This window comes from Sapajus apella, unplaced genomic scaffold (assembly GCF_009761245.1).
Source record: "Sapajus apella isolate SASKATOON/1434 unplaced genomic scaffold, GSC_monkey_1.0 scaffold35, whole genome shotgun sequence".
Lineage (NCBI taxonomy): Eukaryota > Metazoa > Chordata > Mammalia > Primates > Cebidae > Sapajus > Sapajus apella.
Genome location: NW_022436975.1, coordinates 8,233,224 through 8,256,050, shown reverse-complemented (window position 1 = coordinate 8,256,050; position 22,827 = coordinate 8,233,224). Strand labels below are relative to the sequence as shown.

The following is a 22,827-nucleotide window of genomic DNA, read 5'->3' as shown; positions in this document are numbered from 1 at the left end:
ACCCACCTGAGATTCTAGGTGGAGCAGTCCACAGGTAACTCTGAATGTGGTTCCAGCTTCCCTTGCCTCACACTCTTGCTCATAACATTTCCTTTCCTTGGAAACACTGCCTGTATCTCAGCCCCATTCAGTCTTTACTTGTTCACATCAGATTCTTCTTTCAAAACCCAGTGGAAAAGCTCATTTTCTCATGTAGCCTTACCTAACTCCATACGTCTAGAAACTCGTGCAAACTCATGCCACAGCACAGCCAGCAGCAACACAGGGTCAGCATGGCACTGAGAGCAAGCACAAAGGACACAGGGCCACTTCACTGTCTCCACTTGAAGAACGTAAGGTCTGTATTGTAAGGTCTGTATGGGTGAGGGCTGTACAGACTTAAATATTATAGCAACCATTTATTAAAAGTATTCATCTGCTTCTAAGTTCTATAAACAAGTTTAATGCAAACATTCAGTAAGGCATCTTTCCCATTTCTCCCAAGATTTCATCTCTTTCTGCTGCCGTAGGCATAAATGGCTTCACTCCGTTGTGTCTTCTCTGGATCATGATAGAATGCTGTGTACAGGCATTAAAATAAAAAAGAAGAAACCAAAATCAGTCATGTATTAAATGCTAATCATTTGCCAGTGATTTGCTATTGCTTCCTCAAAAAGTTAATTCTAAAAACCAAGTTTTAAAAAAATCTAAAACCTAATACTAGGACTCCAGATAAACGTTTTAAAAATATTAACAATTAAATAGAAGTAGTCATTCCCATAGGAATACATTAACAGCAATTGGGATGGGAATATACAAAGTACAAAACACAGAAGCATATACAGTCCATCAAGAAGAGCTACTGAATAATTGTGCATCTAGCAAAGGTAAAGGAAATAGCAGGATCCAGTGCTTCAAGGAAACATAAATTATATAGCAATGTCTTCAGAAAAATGGACCATTTTAACTACCATGGATGACACTGAAAGAGAAAAAGGCAGAAATGGAAGCCTAACATGATGTTATGTTGAGGGAAGTTAAACATTCTGTTCATCTCCAAGAAAGCTAAATGTATAACAAAGACATTGTTTTAGGGGTACAGATAGTTAAAAGCCTAGGAAGACCCACCTATATTAAAACTGCATTCTTACAGCTTAGAGGATGATGAGGCAGCTAACAAGAGCTCTCAAGGATCTTTTTGGGCTAAAGCAGTGCACAGAGGATAAAGCTGAAGTTAGGTTTCCCTGCAGCCATGAGTGGGAAAGGATTGTGGGTACTGACTAATTTTTGGCTTCAGTTTCAAGCCCAGGAGATGGGTTTTAACACAAAACTAACCAATCTAGGCTTACCCAGAATTTCCGGCAGCTTTTGTACTTCAGAAAGTAAGTAGAACACTTGTCCTTGTCATAGTTATTTGCATCCAGACATCTGATGGAAGCATCAGATTCCTTACAGACGTAAGACAGGCATCATTTAAAAGGTAGAATGGGATCTAAAAGCAAACAAACAAAAAAACTGCTTCCCCAGAAGCAAATAATGTGAGACAGTCCATTTGTGTTTATTTTTATGGGTAGACCCTAATAAAAACTGGACAATCTCACCAACAATCCCAGTATGCACTGTGCTCAGGCTAACACCTTCCTTTCTATAATCTGCGCCAGTTTTCTGAATATATGGTCACAGGAATTTGAGGCAAATAACTGTGATCAATTAATCCAGTAACCATTTTAGTAAGAAACTGAGGCAAGGTGCAATGTGTTAAATCACTACTGCACAGCTAGAATCAGAACCCGTCTCCTGACTCTCAGTGCATCTCTCCTGCTTTTCCAGATTTTCACTTCGGCCTGAATGTTTGATCATAACGTTGGTTTCAAGATTCCAAGGAAATCACTAATAACTGGTCGACATCAAGACAACCTAAATTAACACCATTCATCTCAATGTATTTTTGGCTACCATTTTACTCCATTACACAAATACACTATTATATAAGCAATTTTAATAGGTATCACTTCAAAACCAAAGTCAACAACACAAGGCTATAAGTTCAAAGGAAAGTAGATGCCACATGGGGATTAAATTTAAGCTGTGTGAACTGGAAGTACATTGGATAACAAACTTAAAAGTGAAAGGTATGATTCTGTGATGTCATCTAAAGCAGGGGTCGCCAACCCCCAGGCCACAAAGGGGTACTGGCCTGTGGCCTGTTAGGAACCTGGCCAGATAGCAGGAGATGAGCAGTGGACAAGTGAGCCTTACCGCCTGAACTCCCCTTCCTGTCACATCAGTGGCAGCATTAGATTCTCAAAGGAGGGTGAACCCTATTGTGAACTGTGAGGGATCTAGGTTGCAAGCTCCTTATGGGAATCTAATGCCTGTTGACGCCCGCCCCCTTCCCCGTCTGTGGAAAAATTGTCTTCCACAAAACTGGTCCTTGATGCCAAAAAGGTTGGGGACCACAGATCTAAGGGAAGGCTTTAACTACATGAGTAAATAATTTGCATCTCAGATCTAAGAAACATGTTCTGCCTAAACAGAACAAAGCTAAATTGCTATGCCAAATATTTAATGAATGTATATACTTGGAAAATGCATGTAACAAAAGAGTATAATTTTCATTGTACCAGTATGATAACTACATTATTCAAAGGTAGTGAATCCACAAGTATTGCAAATCATACCAAATAAATGCCAACAAAAGCTTACCCTTAAAACATTTTATGAGCTACCTTTGTGAAAACCTTTAGGCTTTAAATAGGCTAATTCTATTATCAGCGCATTACCCTCAGCCAGGTTGTCAAGGAGATGATGATATTATTACTAGTGAAACAATAATGTCAGTGACAGTTTAAAAATATCATACCTTCCAGTTTTCCACGTTTGGACTAAATATTCTCAGTGGTACATATTCCTGTCTGGTTTTACAGTGACAACCAAATGCTTGCAAATTATACAAATAAGGAAAACTAAAGAAAAGATGAATGTTTGTTAGAGAAATTATAAACATCGAAAACTGCTCTAGTAAAATAGGACATGCTAGCCAGCAATATTTTTTGTAGAAAAAATAACTTTATTCAACAACTGCAGAAAACAAATGCCCACAAAACTGAAGCCGCCTGTTTTTCCAACTTAACCCTCATGAAAATTAAAGCAAACCATCCTACCAACATGCAAGGATTTATGTCAGGATCTCTCAGCCTCGGCATTTCCAAGGGTATCCTAATAGTCTTCTCACTGAGGGTAGACAGAAAAAAAATAATTACATAGTAGATGACAGAAAATAAATCAATACCTCTCAACAGCCCTAAAAGTATCTGAAATTTTGATTTTGGCACAATGATCGTTTAGTGAGGAATTTCATGTATCCCCTGTATTTTGTGAATAAAAACTTGAACGTGTTTTTCCTTTGTATTGCCATGACTTAACACAAAGGCCATATATTGGATTGAAATGTATCTACGGTCCGGGCGTGGTGTCTCGTGCCTGTAATCCCAGCACTTTGGGAGGTTGGGGTGTGAGGGCTGCTTAAGCTCAGGAGTTCAAGATCAACCTGGGCAACATAGCAAAACCCCATCTCCACCAAAAATACAAAAATTAGTCGGGCGCCGTGCCACGTGCCTGTGGTCCCAGCTACTTGGAAGGCTAAGGTGGAAGGATCACTATAGCATGGGAAGTCAAGGCTGCAGTGAGCTGTGATTGCACCAGTGCACTCCAGCCTGCGTGACCGAGAGACCTGTCTAAGAAAAACAAAAAAAGAAAGATGATTCAATTATAATTCAGCTGTGGCTTACTCTTATTCTTAAGTTTAAGCAACTAAATGTATTAATAAAACTGAAGAATACAGTATGCATTCCAACAATTACTTCCTTATTACAGAGCAATTAGCATACAAAATAAGAATGGAATGCAGTACAGTCCAACTTTAGCAAAAGCATTCATCAACTAAAGTACCAGAGTGCCTATTTTATGGCCAATACTAGGGTAGCCAACACACCAAAAAGTCAAGTTATCCCTTAGCTGACAATTGCAAAGTGATAGTGTTTAAAAAACAAACAAGTTGAAATTTTACTTCCAGTGGCATCTTTTTAACTGATTATTTCCCTGGGTTGCAGACATCAGGGAATGCTACTGTGCTTCAGTAACCTTCCAATTCAATTCCTAGAGATACAGCTTTGCAAAAGTCTTTATTGATTAAAGATGATAGCATTCCCTCAGAGCCAATTCATCATTCCAAGTCAAGTCATATACTCATGTAATAGGTATGTCAACTATATCCTAGGATATAGTTGCTCTCTATAATGGAATTCAATTGAAATTGGTATTCCTATTATCTTCGAAGAAATGTTGTAGAAAGAAGAAAATTCAAAAACCAATAGTCATAATTATTTCAAAGTAATTTCAGTCATGTAAAAAGAAATGAAGCATATTCAGGAAAAACAAACCCCATAAATTCCTGAAAAGTGGAGGTAGACTCAATCAAGAGTAACCCAGCCCAATTCTACAATGGACAGATCAGGATGCGCTCGCCAAAGGAGACCAGCCTTTGTAAAAAAAGAATGGGAAAGGGTTTGGTTATTTTGGGGTCCTTTAAGTAATCACTGAATAATAATTTTATAAGTTTCACTGAACAATACAAGACAATATACAGTAAACAGAAACGTCTTGGCAAAAAAGAAATCAAGATGCTGTTCAATTATATCTACAAGCTTCTTTCTCTCCTGAAGACAGGTTTTTTTTCAGGCTTGACTTCTTCCTAAGAGAGATGATGGCACTAAGTAAATTCACAGCTTTCTTTTTCTACATCTATCCTATGATGTGAGAACACAAAACTCTTCTTAGCTGTTCATACACCTTAGATGTAATAATCTCAACAAGGATCTGACAGACAACCTTTCATTAAATGCAAGTTTCGTGCCTTACATGAAAGTATCCTACTCTGTATTTTATTGTCATCAGTCAGAAATTTTTAAAAAATAATACCTAGGTAACATCACATATACCCAGTTCAAGTTTGCTGCATGAGTTTCATTTCATTTCCTTTTCCTTCCGGATTCTAATACAAGACATTCTAAGTTTGGATTTCCGAAAGTCCCCTCCTTTCCATGAGTTCCTTATGTATTAACTGGAATTGAAGAGGAAATGTCAATTTACAGTGAGGAGCGGGGCTGAAGTGCAAGATCGAGTGCTCCGCTAAAGAGGCCTTATCTATTACTTTTTGAATGTACTAAACAAATGTTACAAGGCTCTACTACTTGCAGAGGACAGCCAGAAAGAAAAACCCAGCAAAGATTTGAAGGAGGGGCCACAAAACCACAGCACATTCGGGGATTAACTCTAAAATCCACTCCAAAGGGCAAACCGCTTAATAAAGCAGTTCTTGATTTACCATGCAGTGGTTCACGTCCCCCCTCTCCAAGTAGCTTTGAAAGGACGAAGGGAAGGGACCATTTCTGAACACGTTCATGCCCACACGCCCCGTGGTCGGAGCCCGGGCACGGTCCGCGGCTCTGCTAAACCCGGAAGCTGCACACACCGTGCCGGTAACCCACCGCCAGGTGCAGAGGGGCAAGGGCAAGAAGTCAAGGGTGGCCTGCCAGAGGTGGACAGGCAAGGCGAGGAGAAACGAGGGGCGATCCCGAAGCCTCGCCGCCTTCCGCGGTGCAGCCTGTCAGCGTCTGATCCTGACCGGCGCGCACAGGTGAACATACCTTGCTGTGCCCTGCGACTGTGCCCAGAGGGACAGGGGGCGAGGAAAACGCAGGGAACTGGGGGTGAGGCCGGCAACTTCAAAGGCTGCCGAGGAGAGTGGAGGAAGAGCTGGGGTTGCCCGGACTAGGCAGGGGTCACCTTCCTCGCCCCCGGAGCGAACTGACCAGTGTTGCCGGAGGAAGAGCAACCGGAGGAGGTTCGCCCTGCGGCGAAGCCTGGAGGAGCGCCTCCGCGCCGCAGAAGTGGATTTGGGCCCCGCTACGGCCCAGGGGCACCCCTCTCTTTCCGCTTTACTGAGGCCGCCGTGGAGGTAGGGCGGGGGAACCACTCACCTCGGGCCTCCGCTTCGCCAGCACCCAGGCCGTCTCCAGCTCCAAACACGTCAATGGCTCACGCAGCAGGACCTTAAGTAGAGCGCATCCGAACTTGCTGCCCCCGCTCCCCGGCGACCAACCGCCCAATTGGCGCGCGCCGCCGTCAGACTGACAGCAGCGAGGGGCCCTGTGCCGCAGGGGCGGGCGGGCTTCGCCCCGCCCCCGGCTGGCGAAAGGAGGGCCGAGGCGGGAGGAGTGGGCGGGGCGGTGCGCGCGACCCCGCCCTCTTTCCCCCGCCCCGCCGCGCCCCCCAGGCGCGGCCGGTCTCTTAACACCTCCGCTTGACGGGCGGTGCAGTAGCCCAATAGGCGAGCCGGCTCCCGGCAGCGGCGGCGCCGAGTGGCCGGCCCCGGGGGCGGAGCGCGCCAGGGGCGGGGGCAGCGGCGGGCGGGGATCGGGGGCGGGCTGACGGGAGGCGGGGGCGGCGGCCTAACAGGCCGGGGGAGGCGGCGGTGGGCGCGACGTCGGCGGCGGCGGCGGCGGCGGCGGCGGCAGCTGCAAGTTGGGCTGCAGGGGCAGCGCATACACTACAATGGCTGCTGGAAAGAGGCGTAAGGAAACAATTTCCAGGCCCGCCGCGTCCAGCCCGAAATATGAGAAAAAAATTATTAGAAATTCCGCGGGCGGTGTAGAGGCGGCGGACGGGCCGGAGGGAGGATGTTAAAGCCCCGCGGTGAGTTCTCCGGGGGTCCGGGGCGGCGGCGAGGCGTTTAGCGGGAGAAATATCAGGGTTATTTAAATTATGGGACTAGCCGAGGGGGCAGAGGAGCAGCGGCGGCGGCAGGAGGAGGAAAAGTTTGTGCTACTCTCAGCCCCTGCTCAGGACCCCAGAGAGAAAAATAATAATAAAAAATAAAATAAAATAATTACGCGGGGCTGCGAGGACTCCCGAAGTCGCTTCTGACAGGGCAGGGGGCGATGCGGCTGGGGACCCGAAGGTGAGGTCGGTGGGAAAAAAAAAAAACCCTTTATTCAGGGTCTGGAAAGTTTGAAAAGTTTTCCTCCTCCTCCTCCTCCTCCTCTCTGGTGCTGTGAATATTGTGACAGCGGCAGCGGCAGCAGCGAGAGCGGAAGACATTAGAGACCCGAAAAATAAGGGAAAAATTAATATAAATTCAGTTTTGAGAGTAAACTCTCCGCATTTTCCACCAAAACATCCCGGGGGAAGGTCCCTTCCCAAAGGGCCTGGCGGAAACCCGCAGTCGGCAATATTTGGGGGGCACTTTGAGTGACTTGGGGTAACTTTGCCCCTTTTTCAAAAGAGGTTTTTCTTTTCTGGAGAAATGAATTTGTTTTTGCCCTTTCCTCAGGTGGGCAAGCCGGGGTCGGGGTGCGGGGTCTGCGGGGAGGTGTGAGCCTGGGGTGTGTGGCTGCGAGGGGGGGTAGGGGGAGGGGGTGCTAAATGAAAGCAGGAGATCGGCACAGAGCAGGGACAGCTTGTTGTCAGTATCATAAACAACCAAAATGGAGGGAGAACTCAGGCATATAACCAAATAAAAATTTTTAAAAAATCGCAAAAAATCCCTAAAAATCCGGGATGCTCCCCCTTTTCTCGCTAAAGGTAAAAGTATGTACCGCCTTTCCCCTGAAGTCCATTTTGACTTTGCAGGGACCAAGGAGTTAATATTTATTTATTTTTTAAAACTTTCGAAGGGCAAAAGCCTTTTATAACTCAACCGACAATGAGAAAACGTGAAAATCCGATGCAAGAGAAGCAGGGGGAGCGAGGGGGGAGATGGTAGTGCAGAAACTGCTAAACTTATTGGTAATGTGGACTGATCTGAGATAAGATAAACACTATATTTTCTATTTTATAACTCTCTTTTAATGATCTTTGCGGGGTTTTTTTGGGTGGAAAAAAAGTGATGCCATTTTCTTAATAGAGTTAATATGTGTGATTGGAAGAAGAAACCTTTCCGGCTCTAGATTACATTTTCGTCGCATTTATGCTTCAGGTTTTGTTAGTGGCTCCCTCCTTTCTTTAAACTGGGCTCTGCAGAGGAGGGGTAGAGAGGTGATGGTGCTCAGAGAGGCTGGAGTGCAAGGCTGGAGTACCTTTTGGGGAGGGGTGTGGAGTTGCTTGGTTTCCCCCTTCCTGACACGTTTGCTTCACCTGTTCGTCCTTCCTAAAGAATGTTAAGCTGAGGTTTTCTGGTTTTATGTATATAAAAGGGTGATGTCTCTTGCATCACATTGATGTTAATGGGAAAGTGCTGCTGATGTTGGTTCCACGTGGGATATGGGACAGAACAGGGCATTTTAAAGGGATAGCTTCTCTTTTCTTATGGTTTTCGTCACTTACACAGAATCACTGTCTGAGGACCAAAAGCAGAGGTGCTGGGTGGGTGTGGTGATGGAAGAGCCTTCCCTTTCTGTTACTCCAGTGCACCCACCCATAGGAGTGATGGAGGGGCAGGAGGGATAAACAGCCTCAACTAAAGATGGATATGTGTGTAGTTTGTATCCAAGCTGTTCTTTTGTGTAACAAGCCCTCCCAGGAACTTTTCATGTTACATTGCTTTGCTTTGGAAGCTGATTTTGGAAGGAATTGTGGAAAAATGGAAATAGTTTAAGGTGTGTGGTGTAATGGTATAGCATTATTGAACAGTTATGAATTCTGTGCAGTGAGATCAAAGAGCTGTGTATGCCCATAATGTGATTTTACAGCCATTTTGTAAAAGCTGTAAAATACATGATATTCAGTTTGGCTTAAGGTACATTGAGGACTTCTGGTTGGAAATTACAGAGTGGTGAAGATTCTTTAAAATTGTAAGCAGTAGGCATTTCTTTAGGGGGAAAGCACACACACCAACACCATGGAAAAGTTTACATATCCATTTTTAAAGCCCATCCTATACATGGGGTGTAACTTTGCTCCTATGAAGTGAAAAGATTTTTTAAATCCTGATACCTATGAGTTTTCATTTTCTGAGTTGGATTTATTTGTGTTATTTAACAAAAAATGTTTACTGACCATAAACTACTATTGGCTCTTATGTTTTAGATTTCAACCATATTTTCAAAATTCAAAATATGTAAATTGTTAGCTGTACTATAATGGGAATTAAGGTTAATCTTCAGTAGGAATTACTTGTGTTCCATTTTCTACAGGTATATGGAGTTTCTGAAATAAATCCCTATTTCCTCCTGTTTTTATGATTTATAGACATGGATTAAAATTAGAGCTGAATATTTAGACTTTTTATATAGAATGTTTTTTGTTGCCATGCTATATAAACAAGTTATTATTTTTGTAATCTATTGTATGTTAACTTGTGTTTACAACTGAATTCTTCCAACTTTCTGTAAACACCTCCATAACAACATCACATTGGTAATGTGTTTGAGTACATCATCTTGTGGTTTCTGATTTTGGAAGCAGCTACAGCTTTCTAAGAACTCATTAAAAAATTAATCCCATCACCCACAATTAAATCAAAATTGATTGGAAAAGGATTAAGCTATCAATAGAGAAGGGAAACTCCCCGCTGCCCGGTGATCTTCTGTCCAGAGGTTTCAGAATGCCATTAATACTTACAAAGCCTTTTCAGTTTATCTTATGTTTTCATTGTATTTTGGCTCAAGACACTTGCATTGACTATAAGTAGTCAGAATTATGCTGTGCATTTAAAGTAAATGAGACTTAGATCTTGAATAATTGCCACTTTGACAAACCAGATACTAATATCAATAAATTCAATCACTATTAAAAAACTGAAGGAATTCAAGTTATATTAGATCATCGTGTTATTCAGCTTGTGAGACACTTTAATGATTGGTTTATTATCAATCTAAACAAAAGTGATGATATTGTGATTTTTCTTCCTTTCATACAGGGTGGTGTAAAACTTTCTTCATGTTTGTATTTTATGCAACTAGCTACTTGTCTGATTTAGAAAATGCACTCAGAGTGTACAAATCCAAAATCTATAATCCCTTAGAGAGTCTTATTTAGATGGGGCACAGCACAATATTTAATTTAAATTGATTGTACTGAGCTTTTGTGATGCCTTAGAAATACAACTTGTTGAACGTCTTTTTCTGAGGCTACTATTACATTATACAAATATACCAAAATAATGTGATGATATTGTGTACTCAAAATCTTTATTTCAGTTGGAATAAGAGAAACCTCAGAGATTGATAGCCTTATTTAAAATTTATATGTCTAATTTTGCTACTTGAAATTCTATAAAGAATTCAGCTGCTGTGGAAGATTTATAAGTGTGGGGTAATATTGACACATTCTATATCTGTGTATTATTACCAAAATATTTTAGTAAATAGTAAATAGACATTTACAGCTAAATAAATTAGTGAATTTGCTTTTATCAATGTAGTTTTAAAATTTGAGGGGTACTATTTGTGTTTTAATATCATGCACAGGTGGGGGTTATTCCTTCATTTTTAATGTAATCCTGGTTGTCACTATGTACATTTTGGTTTGGTATTCTTCAAATTTTCCTTTCTAAGGATTAAATTTGTTGTTTCCTAAATTAAATGTAATGCTCCTGTCTTAAGTGAGATTTGAAAAGCCAAATAACTAAAACATATATCTATAGCTATCTTTGAAGTTTTGTTTCAGTTAATCATTTGCCTCTTGAGCTGTGTAGTCAAAATGATAATTTCATCTAAGAATGTTTTAATATTTTTCCTTTAGTATCCTGTTCTTTGGAAAATTAAGATATGTAAAAATTTATCAGTTACACACACCCCCAAGGAAAGAAAAGTTTTACTGAAGAAATTTACTTACATTTCTTGGAATACACATTCTCTGTGGTGTGTTTACAAGTGTAAAAGAAATAAATATTAATTTTTCTCTTTATATTGATGACATCTTAGATTCTTTAATTATTTGAGTAAGGAAAGAGTTTCAGAAGGAGAAAACTGAATCTGTTCAACAAAATCCAAGGTAGTGAATATGATCAAGGTAAAAGGGCTATAAATCATCCCTTGAGCCATTTTTAAATATCTTGAGAACCTGATAAATACCTTTTCTGAAACACTGAATACTTTGAAAGTATATCAGTCACTTCTGAAAAACAAAGGTGGACCTTTAGTTTCTTTAATTCTAGCAGGAATTAATGTAGACAGCATATTTAACCAATTAGTGTTTAGATAGTCATGGAAAAGTATTTACAAATAAGTAAAACATGAGGGCAGGGTAAATTGGATTGATCAGCTGTAAAGTTCACCATAGTTTAGAATTCATGCGTGGGAATTATTTTGTATTTTACCATAAGAATACTTTGGAGGTAACTAATTTTTGCTTTTTTATATTTATTTTATTGCCTAAATTTTTTGAAATGCTCAAACCTGAAATCCACTGTTACTACTTTTCATTTATGTTAGGTTAACTTTTATATCCTATTTGCAAATTTCATTGTAAAATATCATTTGAGAAATTAAATTAAGATTTTTAGATTATAACCTTTTATAAAAAGTATTGAGCTATTAACATTTGAAGTTACGAGAAATGTATGTGTATGAAAGCCTAGTAGAAATTATTACAGGGACATAATTTGATTTTTACTTTTAAATTGATTAGCCTGCTGCCCAGAGGTTTGCATTCTACTCAGTCTTTATAGCTGTCCCTGCCTCCTCTTTACAGGGTGGTATTGACAAGGGTATGGTGATATGGAACTCCCAAGGGCACTTGGGTATTTTTGTTTTCTGATTTTGCATAGGTATTGGTGTTTGTTGTTAAGAATTTTGCTCTTTTTTTAAAAAATGCTTATCAGAACATTAAAAAAAATTGTGAAACAGAAATATCTTATTTTTTAAAAAAAGGTGGTGTGATATTGCATTAAATTGTTAGTATTTAAAAGTCCCTGGATGTCTTGTAAACAGAGTTACTACAGGATCATGGTATTAAAACTAACCACAGTGTGTTTTGGGAATTTGAGATGACTACCTAAAACAAATATGTGTGCATGTGTAGAATGAATGAACTTATGCAGTTATGTCCTAGGTTAATAGGACAAGAAATTTGCTTAAAGTATTTCCTTGCATTTTAAAAGTGAAATCTTCTTAATCTAAAAACATAGAAAACCTGGCAAGGTGAAGATGTTAGGAAGCAAATATGTTTTTTTGATGCCTTTTAAAAATAAGAATTTTAAACAATGAAAGTATATAACAATAAGTATGGACTAAAATGTCCAAATTTCATGGTAAAGAATTTAGTAGATAAGGATTTCAGAGTAAAATAACAGTTGTGGGAAATTTTAAATTCATCTTATGTGAATAAATAATAACCAACTACAAGGCAAAGTTGTAATTTTGCTTTAAAAATTAGAGTGATAATTGGAGAGATCTACTAGAGAATATTTTTAATACAAATTACTGGTTTTATAATGACCTTTTTAAAATAGATCACCAAAGCCTGCCTTCCTTATCTTCTTAGATTTGAATTAAACTAAATTAAATTCTAAGAATAATTTGTAATGGTTATTTAGAATTTTTTAAAAAAGAAAAATTACTTTCTGCTATTTTTATAAAAGATTTTAAAGATTATTTTAAATGTGTATCTTCTTGAAGTGTCCTGAGAATGTTAGAAATTATTGAAAATCATTTTCTTCATTGTTCATCAGAAAGCTTAAAACTTTAAGTTAATGAAATAAATTTTAAAACCTCAGTCTAAGAATAGTTTGCTTTATGGACTTTTTTAGAGCAATTTAAATAATTTCTTACTGATTTAGTCACATTGAAAAAGCTTTTCACAAGATAATGACAACATTTCACCAACAAAGTTCTTAATTTCTGCAATATTTTTAGGTCTATGCTGCCGATTAAAGGAATTTTTTCTTTCCCATTTATTAATTAGCAATTTCTTTTCTGAAAGAGAATCTAAACTTTTGGTATTATCTTCTGGGATAGAAGTTGCCTTTAGTATTAGAAAATATTTTGAGAGTAAAGAGGACCTCTTTTCTTAAAAGGTGACAGAATCCTTTACAGATTGTGAAGGATGTGCCATTAGAGAGTCTTGAACTCTTCTTTTTTAAGAATGAGAGCCTCATTTTAGCCTTTCAGTCATTAAATATTTGAATTATTATTGCAAACCAGTATTGGAATTACACATATTACATATTATGATTGCCTATCTTTTTGTTTCTGAATATGATAATATTCTCAGAATAAGTGCTACACGTAAAGGGCTGCCATCTCATTTTTTAAAAAATATATCCCTTTAACCCATGGTTAGACATTAGAGCCCTTTAACTTTAAAATACATTTTTGGAGACTGTTAAACTAGAAATCAATTAGCAAATGAGGAATTTAGCCCCTTTGGGTCAAAGGCAAAATTGTAAAGTGTCATAATCAGTTTTATTCCTTTGAAGATACGTTAGCAAATATTTATTTAATTTTTCTTGTTCATGAGAATTTTAAGAAATTGAACCTGGAAACTTCAGATAGTTCAAGTGTACAGGTTCAAAATAGCACTAGTTGAATTTTAGTCTACTAGATTTTTTCAGTAACTTGGTTTTTTCCTGTATTGTCTTAATGCTGGAATTACATGGAGCTCTCATCATTTTTCATCATATCCTAAAACACTTATAATAAGTAGGTTTTATTTTTTTATCAACTTTGAGCAATAAAGGGAAAATGCTGTTTTATTATATATGAGCACTTTCCTTTTCTTAAGCTATTTTCTGTATTTCCTAAACATAATTTATTTAAGTATTGCATTCCATTGAAGAGAAATTAGCTCCATTATTCTGTGTCATACATTTGTAACTCATGGAACAGTTGTCACTTTATATATTTGGATTGTTATGACCTTATAACCTATTATAACCTTAAAAACAAATATTAATATGACCAGCATATCCGATTATAAGCTACACCTCAAACATGAATTTACTTTCCTTGCACCTTTAAAATTGTTTCTAAATTAATCTGAGAAAATGCTCTTCATGTGTTTTCCTGATTTATTATTGACTGAGGTAATTTAATGGTATAAATTGCAATCTAGTTTTTTCTCTTCTAATTGTCGTAGCATATTTGAAGATTACTATTCAATTTCATAGGATTTTAGCATTAGAATAGAAATAGATTTATAATGAAAAGGGTTAATTATACCAAGAGTGGTGAAAGCAGCCCTACTAGTTATTTGGAAGATTTTTAAACGTTTCAAAGAAGGAAAGTGTCTGTGATGATCAGGCACACAAAACAGGAGTTAGTGACATTTTATGTTTTTCTTTATCTTGCTTCATAAAACATGAGCATTCTCAGGGCTACTGTCATGCCAACGAATAACTGATTTAACTATGCTCTATGTAAAGCACATTTATCAGGTCTGGTTTTTAATGTAATTTGCTCAGTTTATTTTTAAGAAAAAGGTATAAGACATTTCTCAGCAATAACTTGGTATATATTACGCTTTGAAAGATGCTTTTTGTAAAATATATTGTCATATTTGCTTACCCAAATCAAATGAAAGTAAACTATCAAGTAATAGGCTTAATTAGACATAGAATGAAAGCTTTATTTAACTGAATAACTTGGTTACTGCTGAAATACACATATTTTAATTGTAATAATTGTTTTTGTATCTGAATCTATTTTTTATGCCTAGAAGTTTGTAAATAAAGTGAATACATATAAAAGTCTGTAGAAGTTTTTAAGCATCTAGACTTTAACAGTGAATAAAACTGTTTTTTTCAAATATATGGTCAAAATTGCTTAAAGACCATGATATATTCAATTATTTTCATTATTTTTCAAAGAAAAATAGTGACAAACAGGTTAGTACTTGGTTGAATGTCTGTTGTATTTAAATTCTTAATTATCAAGCATTTAATACTTTTAATGGTATTTCAATTTTTTAAAGTACTGTTTACAGATGTTTCTCTTAAAAACCCTTCTTTTTAGAAAGTATAATCTAATGTCTGTACCTCCTATCTCACACAATTGCTATTGAGAGGTTGCTGATAATCAGTTATTTTAAAACTCTACTTCTGTAACTGCTTTTATTTAATGTGTTCTCAATCATGTTTTTCTTAAATTGCTATCTGGGAGCACTTATAATCATAGCCTGGGTTATCTTTTAAGATATATACCAGAGATACAGTTGTTCTGTTTAAACATTGGCTCGGATGTGGTGCTTGAATTTAATCATTCTCACTTCACCTTTTATTTGTCAGTGCAGGAAAGGTAGAGAGAGCAGTTTGTTGTGAGAGAAGTGCAATTGATCACATTCAGAGGCTGACTCACAGTAGCCTTTCTACAATGCATGGTACCTCTTCCAGAATTAAAAGGAATTTCCTAATTAGAACCAAAATACCCGTGTGTCTAAAAAGTTTTGTCCTAATCAGATTTCAGGCACACTTGTGTACTTCCATTGGCCCTTCCAAGTGTTCTTGCTGTTTGCATGTGTTTGGTTCTCAGTGCTGCCACCCTGTGTATGGCAGTGCCTCTACTACGTGCACTAGTTTTCTGTGCTTTTTAAAATCAAGCAGTAACATCCAAAACCACTTCTGGAAAATCAGCATACGTATTAAAATTAATATAAAAGGCATTGTGGTATACTCTGCTTCTGTGTTTAATGCTGTACCAAATCTAGAATTTTTTTTTAAGTTTCACAGTTCAGAAGTGTGGTCTTCAACTGCTAAAAAGAAATTCAGAAAAAATTTTAAAGATAAGCAACTTTATCTGTTTCATCCATCATTTCGTTGAAATAAAGTAGAATTAGACTAGTATTTTAAATCTAGCTTGAAATTGATCAAATAAGAAAGCAGAGGTTCTGATCCTTTAAAGATGAGATGTTACAAGATTTTTTTATTTAGCCAAGTTTTAGTTGGAAGTTTTTCCTAGTAAAAACAAAACAAAAAATGAGCACAAAAAGAAACTGTTTATGTTTAAAAGAAAAAGAAACTTAACTTGATTGGTTGAATTATTCCCGGAATCATTAGCCAACATGTCTTTTAAATTATAACACCCAAAATATTTTGAGTATTATTACTATGCTTCAGCCATAACATACTTTGGCTACCTATCAGTCTTTGCGTTTACCTATATTATCTCATTAGTTTTCATAGCAATCTCATGAGTTAGGAAATGCAGGGATAATGTGTATGCAAGAAGCAATAATGATTTTAGAAATTGGAATTCTGTTATTTTTTATAAGTAAATCTTTAGAATGGACAGACCTATAGCAGCTAATTATTATATGTTAATTGAGTAACATAAATCTAAATTATGTCCATATTGAAGTTAATATACTTAAGAAAAAATACATTCTTACAAAAATGAAAATTTCAGGCATAGAGTTTACAGTAATTCAAGTTAGAAAATGCTAAATGTCAACTTATCTTTAAGCTGTACATAAGGAGTTGGGGAAATTTATCAACTCACTAAGCTAAAGGGGATTTTTCTAAAATGTAAGCATAAACTTTGTCTTATAATAAGGATCTTAAATAAGTAGTTTTATTAATTTTTGCCTTAAATTTGTTACAAAGCTGTTTGATTTCAGAATAATGAATAAACGTTTTTTTCCCAAATTTTTGAATGGTCTTAGTTCAATAAACAATATAATTCTACATGATGACAATTGAAAATATTGCTTAGTTTGGTTAGTTTTAGATGTTGGGCCTCCAAGCTAGAAATACCACTGGTGATCTTCCCACCCAGGAGAGTTAAAAGAATTTAACACAGTATATGGTATTGTCCCAATTACTATAAAATTCCAAGTTTAACATCTCCATTTTGTTAGTCATGTAATTATCTCCATGGGTTTGGGGGAGTTGGGGATTTCTCTCTTTCTTCCTTTGCGTCTCCCCAACAATAAACACATAAATACTCCTTAAATTTGTTGTAAAATGAAAACATGATTAACATGGGAAATGTGGCTAAATGTTGAATCTGGAAAGAAAGAAAAAAATTTTAAACTTCTCTGCTTTTATGCCTTTGGATGATGAGATAATGTATGAGGAGATCTCAGAGCATTATGTTTTAAAAGGCTAAATGAATGATACAGACAGTAAAAACTATAGGTGCTCAAGAGAGGGAGAGGTGGATCTTGAAATGGGCTTTGAAAGAGGTGTGAGTTAGGAATGGGCAGAAAGAAACAGCACTGTTGAGGCGAGAGGAATGGTTTCAGCAGAGGCTAGGAGACAGAGAAGACCAGTCTGACTGGAGAGGATGGATGGTTTGTAAGGGGACAGTTCAGGAGCAGCTGGAAAGGTGTGTCGAGATCCGATTGTGAAAAACCTTTATTACCAGCCTGAGGAATGTGTACTATGTGCTGTGGAAGGCGTTGTAGCTTTTTGAGCAGGGGAGGACGAATTAGGAAAGTTAAGTTGATCCAGAGTCCAGAATAAACTGACCCCATGGGTGTTAGACTAGAGTTACAGAAACGTGAACATATCCCACATTGGAAGAGGAGCCCTGCACACAGCAGTCTCGGGTCTTTACCACGAGGTTCATTCTGCTAGCAATTCAGACTTCAGCAATTCTGTGAATGGCTCTACCATTTTTTAGGCCCCCAGTCATGGAACCCTTTTCTATATTCAGTTGGAACTTCCTTCGTAGGTTTAATACTTGTGTTATAGAGACATCAACAAAGTGGACACATAGAAGTAGTTAATACCACCTGGGGGAATTAGACTCACAGAGGAGGTGGCTGTAGAGCCAAGAATGGGGGGGAAGGCTAGGGGACCCTGGGAAGGATGCTTGGGCCCAGCATGTGCAGCATGCAACCCATTCTCCTGTAATTGAGTGTCAGGGTGTCAGGGGCAAGCAGAATGATGGTGGAGAAAGCTAGAAAGGTAGACTGGGGCCAGGAGGCATCAGGTCCTGAAGGCCACACAGGAGGGGTTTTATTCTGTTGAGAGGGCACACATTGAGGTTCACAGCTGGATCTTCCATGATGTAAACCCGCTCTTTTACGTGAGTCCCCTTTCTCTGTTCTTTTGCTCGTTCCTCTCGCCAGCGATTCTCCGCATCTAATGTTCTCCTGTAACCCTCTCACCAGATGTCTAGCTTAGCTCCTATAGAAGGCTGGAGCTGTCAGTGCCCTCTCTACCTCTGGATTCCTCTGTAATGGTACCCAGCCCTCCTGTGGTGGAGGATGGGGGAGTGGGGGAGGTACTGCCTAGTGCCAGGAAGGATTGGCCTAGTTGGGGAGGCTGTGCCCCAGAGCTGTTTGCTGGGGCTGCTGGAGCCAGCTGGTTACACCGGCCCCTCGTAGGTCCTCGTATTGCCACTCACCCCTCCCATCTTGGAATTTCCCATCTCTTCCTCTCCACTTGCAAAATATGCTCAGATCTTCCCGAATCAAAAAAATAAAATACACCTTTGACTTCATCATCCCCACTCCCTAAGTACCTTTCTCCTCCTCAGTTCCAGACTTTCTGGAAGAGTGGTCCATGTGCTGTTTCTTTCATCTCCCCTTACTCTTTAGCCATGCCGCCCCTTCATTTTGAGTCTGTACTTGAAGGGAACATCCATCAGCAGCCTCCCAGGTACCAACCCTGGTGGCTTCATTTTGCGTTTATCCTCATTCAGCCTTTCTGCGGGATTCCACGTGTTTTGCAAACTCCCGCATCTCTGACTGGCTTTGCGGTTCCTTCTCTGGCACCTCCTTTGCACTTTGTTTGGATGGCACCCATTTTTCTGCCTTTCCCCTACCCAGCAGCATTTTGGCGTTCCCCAGGGTTCGCAGGGTTCCCCAGTCCACTTCTCTCAGTGCACACTTTTCCTGAGCACCGGTTCCCACTCCTGCAGTACCTTTAGCTTACAGCTTCATATTAATGAAACCTGGGTCTCTACCACTCTCTAGAGCCTCCGTGTCTCTTTTCTGTTTACACCAACATCTCCACATCTATGTACACGACACCTTTCCTTTTATATCTTTTCGTTCCGCAAATTTTACAAAGTACCTGCCACACAAGTCAAGTACCATGCTGGGTACTAAGCCAGAGCCCACCATTGTTGAGCAGAGGACACAACAGTAAGCAGAGTTCCCTCAGGGCACAGCAGGCAGCATGGAGGAAGTAAGAAGAAGTTCACAGGTGAGGAGTCCTGGGGGCCAGGGGGAAGAGGGACCCTAAGAGACAGTGATCAGGGGAGACCTCTTAATAAAAGGGCCTTTGTATAGAGGCCTGAATGATGAGAAGGGGCAGGCCAGGACTGCCCTGGAGGGACACTCCATACAGAGGCCCTGAGGTCGTATTGGAGGATCCCTACATGTTGGAGGCAGAGGGAGCGAGATAGGGGGCCAGGCAGAAAGCCACCTTTCTGGACTGTCTTGCAGCCTCTGTGGGCACCTCTGGCTCGGAGGGCATTAGTACTCCGGAGCAGAGATGAGGTTGTCCTTTGCAGGGTGGCTGTCACCTCCAGCCTCATCCTCATATGTACTGCCCTTTGCACGTGGCTACAGGACCCTGGGTGCCCCCATCACCTCCTTCCTCCCCTGCCCCCTTGAGAGCCATGTTGCTGGGGCACCCGCAGCCTGCCTGCTTTAGCTGTGGTGACCCCTCTGTGCCTGCACAGCCACGTCCTTCTCACTGGCCCTGGAGCACTGCTCCATACCGTGCATGTGTAGGCAGCTTCCTCTTAGAGCCAAGCACTGGAGGGCAAGGACCGCATGCTGTCCTCCTCCCTGCTTTCTCTCTCTCAGAATCGGCACATGGTAAATTCCTGGAGATGAGTGCTCTGTTTTCAGGGGCAGTCCAGAGGTTTGATTGTGGTGAAGGGAGGCTAGAGGAAGCCCTGAGCAGCAGTTAGAGGCTGTGTGATATGGGTCATCCATTCCAGAAGGTGTCTGGGACAACATTCAGCCCCATAGAAGGCAGTAAGAAGAGGCCTGGGAGCACTTCTTTGGAGACACCCAGCCCCTTGTTAACTGTGAAGTGTGGAACAGCAAGGTTGGGAGATAGAGGGTGGCTCAGCTTGTCTCTGCGGTTCCCTACCCTCCATGTTCCCTGCTCCCTCCATGGCTGAACCCTGCCCAACAAGTACAGACAGACCCTCTGAATGCCACCAGGCCAGCCCTCACTGCAGCAAGCCTTGTTACTGTGGGGGCTACAGAGACAACTACAAATCCCCAAAGACAGACACAGACACACAGACACATGAGGGGAGAGGATGCACACCCCCCAGAATACCCAGAGCAGGGGAGACCCAAAATCCCAAAGAGAGAGAGACATACATGGACCTAACCACAGTGGGCGTGGGAGGCTGTATCTGTCTGTGCAGGTATGTGTAAATTATGTTTATATTTCAGGAGAGAGCCAGTGGGAGAAAGGCAAGCACAGAGAAAGAAGAGAGAAACACACCCAGCTCACACCCAGAGAGGGGAAAGAGATGCCCCAGCAACTCTGACTCTGTCTTTCCCCTGCTTATAGGGAGACCCCAAAGCGGGGAAAGACACTGCACGCTCCCCAGGACAAGCTAGGAAGAGACATTGAGGAAGCCCAGATTGGGGGAGAGAGTGACACATCTAGAAGGTGGAGTTGGGAAACACAGATTCCAGGAAGGCCGGGAGAAAGAGTTACACTCATGGCAGGATGTGAGCAGTGACATACTCACTCCCGCGGCGGGAGCAGACACACAGCCCCAGACATGACAGCAGGACACCAGTCCCACCAGGATGGGGGGAGAGAGGCACACATGCTCAGAAGGGGGAAGACACACAGAAGCATGCAGAGGTGGGAGAGAGACACAGACACTTGCTCTGCAGCAGGGAGAGAGAAAGACCCCCAGAGAGGGAGAGAGACACACACCCCCAGAGTCAGGGGGAGAGACAAACACACGCCAGGGTGGGAGGGCCCCAGAGGTCCATAAACATACACAGCCCCAGAGGGGAGGGAGGGGGTGCCTGCACCACACGTGGGAACGCAAGACCACAGACAGAGCAACTCCAAAGGGACACCGCACATGTGTGCATACACATGCACACCCCCATGCGTCTGGTTGGGATGAGGGGAGAAAGACACACGCATAAAGGAGGACGCACATGTGTGTACACATGCCAGGAGGGGAAAGAGAGGCAGACACGCTGGAGAGAGGCCCATACCCTTGCAGAGGAGCTGAGACAGGCCAGGTGAAGGATAGCGCACCAAGGGCAGTGAGAGGAGGCACACGGGGTCAAGAGATGTGCACACACTACATGTTTATGCCTGTGGTACGTGCACCATCCGCGAGACTTGTGGTGAGAAATGCTCATGGTGCTGCCCCGTTCCAACAGTGACGTGTCCTCATGCCCCGTTGGGTTGTGCCCATAGAGCCAGGTGTGTGACTGGCACTTGGGCCCTGAAAGTACCTGAACCCTGCCTATCTTCCTCAGGTCACCCATATCCAGACAGAAGGTCACACCAACTTCCTTTACCCTAATTAAAATGCCAGAAGTATGCAGGGGAGGCATCACACACTCATAGAGCTGGTTCCCTCCTCTGATACTGACATACATGTGAATCACAGCTATCTTGAGAGTACAACAGTAGAGTGAAGACTTCTTGGTTAAACCAACACAGTAAATCCTGGTGCATCACCAGGTTCAACAGCGCCTCCCTGGCCAGGCGTGTTTCTTCCATCCCTACCCATGCCTGTCCCCATTCCCTCAGGCTTATTTTCCTCCGGGTGTGAAGTTATTTCATGTCATTTGTATATTTATGATTATGTGCCTTTGGCTCCCCCAGCTCCTTCTACTTGGATTCTACTTGGAATTCTATTTTTTTTTTTTTTTTTTTTTTTTTTTTTTTTTGAGATGGCGTTTCACTCTTATTGCCCAGGCTGGAGTGCAGTGGTAGGATCTTGGCTAACCGCAACCTCCACCTCCTGGGTTCAAGCGATTCTCCTGTCTCAGCCTCCTGAGTAGCTGGGACTATAGGCATCCGCCACCAGGCCCGGCTAATTTTGTATTTTTTTTACTAGAGACAGGTTTTAACTATGTTGGCCAGGCTGGTCTCGAACTCCCAACCTCAGATGATCCACCTGCCTCAGCCTCCCACAGTGCTGGGATTACAGGCGTGAGCTACCGTACCCAGCTGGGATTCCCTTTTTTCCTGCTCCCTAGACAACACCTTTTCAGCCAACTCTGTGGTTCCAGGGTGCTTCTGTGCTCCCCAAAGCCCCCTGTGGTGCCCATGTTAGAGCAGTGAGCACACAGGAAGCTGCCTTGCCTTGCAGTTAGGTGTGTCCTGCCACACCCGCGGGACTGGGTCCGTCATCTTGATATCACCTCTCACCTGCACACAGCAAGCACTTGGGAGGTTTTGCGCGACAGGTGCCCCGAGCTGTAACAGCTCAAAGGAGAGACTTGTGTTGCCCATCTTGGGCCCTGTCATCTCACCAACCCAGGGCTCCCTGGTCACTGGCTCCCTCCCTGCTTGCACTGTCTGCTATTGTCCCACCAGAAGCCAGGCCCCTTGAGCTTCAGGATCTCCTGCTTCCCTGGAGTTGGGCTGAAGTGGCCTTAAGCAAGGGAACCTGCTCAGTGCTGTCTCCAGCTGCCGGCCGTGAACTTCATGCCTCCTCGCGACTATCTCACAACCTGCAGCCTTCACCAGGCCTGAATGCTGGCTCTCTGGGTCATGGCTCCACCACCACCCTACCCCAGCCTCTCTGACACTTGTCCCCTGCATGTTCTCCCCTGCTGGCCCAAGGAGGCTGGTTACCTTCAGTGAAGAGTGCAGGTGGTGGGCCAGCTGATTGTGTAACTGACCCCGTGTGCTGGGAAGTGACTCTTTTGTCTGGAATAACAGTGCTGTCTGACTGAAGTGCTTGCCCTGTGCCGACTGTATGGCACCTACACATACTGATGCCT

General features: G+C 41.4%; 2 protein-coding genes across 8 annotated transcripts in view; one reads left to right on the top strand and one right to left on the bottom strand.

Moving 5' to 3' along the window:
• Positions 1-378: 378 nt before the first annotated feature.
• CHCHD7 (coiled-coil-helix-coiled-coil-helix domain containing 7) lies at positions 379-6,133 on the bottom strand. Of its 3 annotated transcripts, XM_032296135.1 has the most exons (5): positions 6,021-6,120; positions 5,688-5,772; positions 3,144-3,213; positions 1,329-1,427; positions 379-558 (listed from the first exon to the last, which is right to left on the bottom strand). In XM_032296135.1, exons 3-5 carry the CDS (start codon positions 3,183-3,185, stop codon positions 454-456), a joined length of 246 nt encoding a protein of 81 aa, XP_032152026.1. In that variant the 5' UTR covers positions 3,186-3,213; positions 5,688-5,772; positions 6,021-6,120; the 3' UTR covers positions 379-453. The 3 variants fall into 3 exon arrangements, with proteins under 3 accessions (XP_032152026.1, XP_032152025.1, XP_032152024.1); XM_032296134.1 differs by lacking the exon at positions 5,688-5,772 and having other exon boundaries at positions 6,021-6,133; XM_032296133.1 differs by lacking the exons at positions 5,688-5,772; positions 6,021-6,120 and adding an exon at positions 3,294-3,528.
• A 407-nt stretch (positions 6,134-6,540) lies between these two features.
• Positions 6,541-22,827, top strand: part of PLAG1 (PLAG1 zinc finger) — a 51,234-nt gene continuing 34,947 nt past the window's right edge. For all 5 annotated transcript variants that reach the window (XM_032296131.1, XM_032296128.1, XM_032296127.1 and 2 more), the window contains exon 1: positions 6,541-6,735. The gene's annotated coding sequence lies outside the window, so the exon portion shown is untranslated. The remainder of the gene's footprint in view (positions 6,736-22,827) is intronic.